Here is a 7500-nt window from a genome sequence, read left to right as displayed (position 1 = left end):
CCTACTCTGTGTTAAATAAATCCCATCATTATCGCCATACTCTTCAAAAATAATCTGCAAAAGGATATTAACCGCCCATATCCTAAAAATAAATCGCTGAGGAAGAGGTGTTGGTCATTATTCTCGTCGGCTGAGGACGCTCCCTAACACCTTTTCCTTGGCGATTGATTTTGCTTATCACACTTTACTATCGTATTTTGTGTTATATTAATCCTTCCAGTATCGCTATACACTCCATAAATAACACACAAAAAGGATATTAACCGCCCTAAAACAAATCGCTAAGGGAGAGGTGTTAGGAGACTTAGTTGCCACCCCAGTCTCTTCTGATCGTGAACCCAGTGGACTGCAGGCTGAAGTGACCGCAATCCCGCCGTCCACCATCGTCCTTTCGAGGGATAGGGAGGGAGTTGAGGGACGTGTGTATACCCAGGCAGTGAATCAGCCTGGTTATTTCAGTGCCACCACGTGAAAGCATCCCTCTCCTAATTAGATATATGATAGACTTGATTTGATATCCGTTTTATTAGTTCTACAATATGATGCTAGTCACGAAGAAGTGTTTGTAATCGGACTGAAGGGATTGATTGGTAAGGCGAAGCTACGGGAAAGTTTTTTGAGGGAAGGGAAAGAGAGAGTTACGAGAAAGCTAATATATTATACTGGAGGGACAGGGTGTGTGTGTGTGTGTGTGTGTGTGTGTGTGTGTGTGTGTGTGTGTGTGTGTGTGTGTGTGTGTGTGTGTGTGTGTGTGTGTGTGTGTGTGTGTGTGTGTGTGTGTGTGTGTGTGTGTACCCATTTGGACTAGGGGTAGGGAGAAAAGAGATAGATAGGTAGGTAGGTAGGTAGGTAGGGAGAGAGAGAGAGAGAGAGAGAGAGAGAGAGAAATGGGGATGGGGGTGAAAGGTAGGGTAGGGACCAGAAAGGCATTATATAAGCCACCGTAACCAACCATCCCATCACTCTCACCTGGGCTTCTACAGGATACAGTCACCTCCTACAGTCAGCTCCGAGTCAGCTCCTTAAGTCACCTACGAGTCAGCACCTTAAGTCAGCTCCTATAGCCCACAGTCACTACATTTACCTTCTTCATCTTACAGCAAAATAATCATGGTAGGTCTTTATTACATTTCTCCCCCATGGTTATAAAAGAATATCGTATTACCTTTTTCTCAAGCCTTCTGTAACATCAGGGAATATCTAACATTGCTCTAAATCTCGCTCTAATTAAAGCTAGGTCACAGGTACATTGCTTCGTGGTCAGATGAGGTCATTTTAGGTTCGGTCTGGGTGAGGGAGGGATGAATATGATGGTGAAATTCGGTCTCTGAATAAGTCAACGTTAATTTGGTTCGCTGTTAGGTTAGGTGATTGTGTGTGTGTGTGTGTGTGTGTGTGTGTGTGTGTGTGTGTGTGTGTGTGTGTGTGTGTGTGTGTGTGTGTGTGTGTGTGTGTGTCTGTTTGTTTGTCTGTCTCTCTGTATCTATCCTTTTATACCTATCTCTCTCTCTCTCTCTCTCTCTCTCTCTCTCTCTCTCTCTGTCTACCTACCTACCTACCTACCTACCAACCAACCAACCAACCAACCAACCAACCTATCTACCTACCTATCTATTTGCCTGCCTACCTACCTGCCTACCTATCTACCTGTCCATCTTTCTATCCGCCTATGAATCTATCTATCTATCTAATCTATCTATCTAATCTATCTATCTATCTATCATCCAGCCCATCAATCCATCCCTCACTCAACCTCCAGCAGGTACGCGTGATCACCTTGTTAGCGTTCTTGGTTTTGATGGTGGCTCTAGCAGACTCAAAACCCAGCGGGGACTCTTGCCGCTACTGGTGCATACGGAACACCAGCAAGAGGCAACGCTACTGCTGTGACAAAGGCCAGTTCCCTGAGGTTCGCCCCACAAGTAAGTAACAGGAACAAGTAGCATTTGTCACCTGTTCTGCATTGAATTCTGACTATCTTGAAAAGTTTTCGTTTTTGTTGGCTGCGAAAGAGAGAGAGATTAGAGTGTGATTTCACAATTTTTTAAAGAGTTTGGGGTTCTCTACGGTATTTTTCAAGAGTTTGGGGGTCCTGTGGAGTATTTTTCAAGAGTTTGGGGGTTCTGTGTAGTACTTTTCAAGAGTTTTGGGGGGTTCTGTATACAGTAGTACTTTTTAAGAGCTTTTCGGTTCTGTTTATTATTTTTCAAGAGTTTTAGGGTTCTGTGTAGTATTTTTCAAGAGTTTTAGGATTCTGTGTAGTATTTTTCAAGAGTTTTAGGATTCTGTGTAGTATTTTTCAAGAGTTTTAGGGTTCTGTGTAGTATTTTTCAAGGGTTTTAGGGTTCTGTGTAGTATTTTTCAAGGGTTTTAGGGTTCTGTGTAGTATTTTTCAAGAGTTTTAGGGTTCTGTGTAGTATTTTTCAAGAGTTTTAGGGTTCTGTGTAGTATTTTTCAAGAGTTTTTTCGTCCCTTTTCACCACACTTCCCGTACGTCAGTGCCAGGATAAGATAATACTAAGGCTTTAGCTCGTTTCCATAGCACTTCCTCGTGACTAGCATCATATTCTAGTTACCTCTGCTTGCTAAGTTGGACGGAGACTATTCATTCACTCGTGTCTGTTTGTATGTCTGTCTGTGTACAAGATATCTCAAAAAGTTGTTATCGGATTTCAATGTAATCTGGTGGATAGGTGGGCAGTGGGTCAAGGAAGAACTGGGTATATTTTGAGGTGGATCCGGATTCGTATGCACTAAAAACAATAAAGTTGATATGCGTTGGTGAAGGTATGCGCTCTCTGAGATTGAAACAAGGCAGACGAAGACCGTAGAATTTATTGGCTGTGTAAGGACGTAAAAGTATTCGTCTAATAGGAAAGAGGAATTATTACAGTAGAAAATCATAAATTCTACTCACTTTTGGGGGGTATACTCTCCTTATGTTCTTTTTAGTTACAGTTTAGCGACAAAATAAGTCAAAATTACTGTTTTCCTTAGCACTTCTTCGTGATTAGCACCATATTCTAGTGCTAGTCTCCTGATACAGTAACGTAGATATAGGGAGGGTAATTCTAGGCCAGGTAAAGGTGAACAGAGTATTTTAGGCCAAGTGGAAGTGAGGAGAATGTAATTTTCTCACCCCTTCGTCAGAGAACAGAGGGAGATGTCCTATTGACCGCCCGTGCCCCGATGACAGGCCCTACGGTTCCACCCCAAAAGTAAGTAGACACGGTTCATCATCATCATCATCATCATTATCATCATTATTAATACTATTTTCATCATCATCATCGTCGTCGTCGCTATTATTATTATTATTATTATTATTATTTAGCTGCTAGGACATCTTGCCACTGAACTAAATCTGGTGTTGTTGGTCTTCTAAAAAATCAAATTCACAAACGGCAGCCGGAGTTGACTTAAATATTCCTTATAATTTTGCTGTGTACTTATGCTTCCTGCCCCTTCCCCCCTCCCAGCTATGCCCCCATGATGGCCACTGCAGCTACAACGAAAAATGCTGCTATGATTCCTGCCTCGAACACCACGCATGTAAGCTGGCCAGTGGTTAGAACGCTCCGCCATACAGGACGTTCCCTCCCACTCCCCGATGTCGCGTTCGGTCTGGCACTGGATTTACGTTCTCGGGGACCTCTGGAGTGGGTTCGAGTGCCGCTTGTTGCTATTTAGTGGGGTGGACAGCCTAATGCCCGCTCGCAATACCACTGTCTTCTGTTTCACCACCTGTTTCGTGTATCTGTTCAAATCGTCACCATATCGTTATCATCTGCCTCAGCGTCTATGCCGTATCTGTCCTATCGTCATCCATCATGTTTTCTGCCGTCGCTGTCTTGTTTTTCGCTGTCTCTGCCTTCGTATCTGTGCTGCCAACGTCCACCATGCCACTATCTACCACCCCTCTCTTCTGTTTCACCGTCTGTGGTTTGTTTCTTTACCTTCCACCTAATCCACTACCACAGCCTGTTTCACCGTACTTGTGTCCTACCGCCCTTCACCCTACCACCGTCTACCGTCACTGTTTTTCACCGACTGTGTTTTATATCTACCCTACTTTCTACCAAATCTACTACCACTACCTTCTATTGCCCCGTCTGAGCTTTTCATCAATATTTCCTTCCTCCAAACTCCCTCTGATTGTATTCCTCATTCACTCCTCGCTCGGGGAAGGGCCGCGCTTTTGACTAAAATAATTCTTTCCATTTTTAAGTTTCCACGCAAGACATCATAATAAAGGAGATATATTTTCCTTGACTAAAGACTCAAAAGAAGATTATTGTTTTTATTTCTTTGTTATTGTTTTACTATACCAAGATTGTTTGTAGTAATGTCTGCCTCAATCTTAAATAAATACTGATTTGTACATGTGTGTGCTTGATGCCTAGTGAGACTGGTGAAGATGTGTAGTGTGTTGAATGATTGATGGTGTAAGAACGAGTGTGTGTGTGTGTGTGTGTGTGTGTGTGTGTGTGTGTGTGTGTGTGTGTGTGTGTGTGTGTGTGTGTGTGTGTGTCTCTCTCTCTCTCTCTCTCCCCTCCCACCCAAGTAAGAGTTAAATTCCTCCTCAAAAAACTAACCCACAGTCAATGCAACAGTGCTTTCATTTTAACTTGGCCTAAAATTGTCATCTCTCCATCTTTGCTGAACTGGAATGATGGATTTACCCTAGAATATGATGCTAGTCACGAAGAAGTGCAACGTAGTGGATGTAGAGCCTTTATCCTAGTCTATTTCTGCCCCTGAGAGACTGGGAATATGAATTTACACTGGATTATGATGCTAGTCACGAAGAAGTGCCACGAAATGGATCTAGAGCCATGCTACCGTCTGCTGCCTCTGAGCTACGTGAAATAAGCTGCAATAGGACGAAAATCTGGACCAAGTTAATGTGAAAGAACTATATAAACTCTCAAAATTCCAGCCTACAATATTTTTTTTTAATAAGGAATATATAAAAAAAAATTGGAATATGGCTTTCATTTTATTCAGTTTTTTTTTTTTTTTATACAACAGAAAAGACAAATTGAATTATGAAAACTGTGTGTGTGTGTGTGTGTGTGTGTGTGTGTGTGTGTGTGTGTGTGTGTGTGTGTGTGTGTGTGTGTGTGTGTGTGTTATTGTACTCTTTTTACCCGAACTTGGCCTAGAATTTGTAACGATAGATTTACACTTGAATATGATGCTAGTCACGAAGAAGTGGTGTGGAAAGAACGCAGAGCCATGCTAGACTGTTTTGCCACTGAGCTACGTGAAATAAGCTGCAAGAGGACGAAAATCTGGGCCAAGTTAAGGTGAAAGGAGTGTAGTGTGTTTTATTATGCTCTGCTATGTTTTAAACGGGCGTACATGCGTGACGATTGAAGCATTTGTAGAAGCAGCATTTTTCTGTAGTTTTGCAATAGCCGTCATGGGGACACACCTGAAAGTTCATTATTATTATTATTATTATTATTATTATTATTATTATTATTATTATTATCATCATCATCATCATTGTAAATATTATCATTATCTTTATCATTATCACCATCATTGTAAACATCATCGTCATTTATCTTATTATTATTATTATTATTATTATTATTGTTATTATTATTATTATTATTATTATTATTATTATTATTATCATCATTATCTTCATTATCATCATCGTAAACATCATCGTCATTTATCTTATTATTATTATTATTATTATCATCGTCATTATTATGATTAGGTAAGGATACAAGCAGATAGATAAAGGCAGATAGATGCAAAGACAGATAGATAGATATAGATAGATAAACTTACTTCTCTGCTGGGATCGTAGTCTGTGCATGTGTCTGGGATGGGGGGACAGGATCCAGCGTGTTCTAATTAAAAAAAAAAAACACGATTAAAAAACACAAAAAAGAACACGATAAAAAAATAAAACGAAAAAAAACACAAAAAAGAACACGATAAAAAAATAAAACGAAAAAAAACACAAAAGAGAACACGGTAAAAATACAGAACGAAAAAAACACAAAAAAGAATACGGTGAAAAATAAAACGAAAAAAAAACACGATAAAAAAAACACGATTAATAAGAACACGACAAGAGAAGAACACAATAAAAAAGAACACTGTATAAAGGAACACAAAAATAAAAACACGTTAAAAAAGAACACGGTAAAAAAGAACACGATAAAAAAGAACACGGTAAAAAAGAACACGGTAAAAAAGAACATGATATAAAGGAACACGATAAAGAAGAACACGGTACAAAAAGAACACAATAAAAAAAGAACACGATAAAAAAGAACACCAAGAAAGAACACGTTAAAAAGAACACGTTAAAAAAAGATTACGATCAAGCGTGACCTAACCCAACCCAACCCAACCCAACTCAGCTTAACTTGACCCAACTCGACCCAGCCGAACCCTATCAAACATACCCTAACCCAACGTAACCCAACTTAATCCAGCCCCACCCAACCCAACCCAGGTCAGCTTAAACCAATCCGGCCCAACCTAACCCAACCAAGCCTAACCCAACCACATCCAACTCAGTCCAACCCAGCCCAACCTAACCCAACCAAACCCAACCACATCCAACTCAGTCCAACCCAACCAAGCCTAACCTACCCCAACTCAACCCAACCCAGCCTAACCCAAATCCATCCCAACCCAGGCTAACCCAACTTACCAACGACAGGGATAATGGGTGCATCGTCCCTCAGGCAGCAGTAGGCCTCTTTATCAGGTCTGGTACACCAATACCGACAGCCTGGAGGGCCGATGGGACCTACTCCTACGCTACCCCCCATCACCACCACCACCACAGAGGCCAGAAGCAGGAGAACCGACACGCGAAGGACCTGTAAATGTAAATGATAAATGAAAATCAAGGTGGAAACGAGTCTGGTGGAAATAAAGCAGAAAATGAAAAAGTAAATGAACGTGGGGCAGTAAATGAAGAAGATATGAAAATAAAATAATGAAACAGTAAATAAAACTGATGTAGTGAATGAGACACTAACCAAATGTAAATGTTATGGCTGTTGTTTAACCTTTATCTCTCTGGCTGAACTGACCTGTCGATCACATGTAAGAAACTATTTAATGGGTACAGTACAGTGCATACACCGTGTAGGGATCCGAAGCACTATAGTGATGGACAGTGCCTCATCAGGATCGAACTAGTATCCCTCCCCATGGTGAGATGCAAGGAAATAATTTGAGGTTTGGCCCTCGGGTGGACGCCGCAGTTGCTTTGCTCCAACCACGGTACACAATGTCACCAAGTATGGGCACCTGGTCAGCGTCATTTATGCACATGCCACTAAATCCTACGTTACTATCAAAACAACCTAAATATCATGCAACACAACGGTAACGTGAGAAATGTAAAATAAATCGCAACGTAAGAGGTGCTACGGTGCGTCATAAGTCACACTGATTATCGTCCTCACTGACCATGTTGATGAGACGAAGGTGGGATGCAGACTGGCGTGGAAGGTA

At 41.1% G+C, this 7500-nt stretch overlaps 2 protein-coding genes across 2 annotated transcripts; one reads left to right on the top strand and one right to left on the bottom strand.

Moving 5' to 3' along the window:
• Positions 1-1798: 1798 nt before the first annotated feature.
• On the top strand, positions 1799-3572 carry LOC145398107 (uncharacterized). The gene is made up of 3 exons (XM_080271062.1): positions 1799-1922; positions 3151-3218; positions 3480-3572. The coding sequence occupies exons 1-3, from the start codon at positions 1799-1801 to the stop codon at positions 3570-3572; spliced, it is 285 nt and encodes a 94-aa protein (XP_080127188.1).
• Positions 3573-4992: 1420 nt separating this feature from the next.
• LOC145398158 (uncharacterized) lies at positions 4993-7496 on the bottom strand. Its single transcript, XM_080271107.1, has 4 exons — positions 7456-7496; positions 6686-6857; positions 5809-5870; positions 4993-5437 (listed from the first exon to the last, which is right to left on the bottom strand). Exons 1-4 carry the CDS (start codon positions 7456-7458, stop codon positions 5351-5353), a joined length of 324 nt encoding a protein of 107 aa, XP_080127233.1. The 5' UTR covers positions 7459-7496; the 3' UTR covers positions 4993-5350.
• Positions 7497-7500: the final 4 nt, after the last annotated feature.

The sequence above is a fragment of the Coenobita brevimanus genome, chromosome 44 (assembly GCF_032717465.1).
Source record: "Coenobita brevimanus isolate Jiangsu-jjx chromosome 44, ASM3271746v2, whole genome shotgun sequence".
In the NCBI taxonomy this organism is placed as follows: Eukaryota; Metazoa; Arthropoda; class Malacostraca; order Decapoda; family Coenobitidae; genus Coenobita; species Coenobita brevimanus.
Note: the sequence above shows the minus strand (reverse complement) of the source record. Positions and strands in the feature narration are given on the sequence as shown.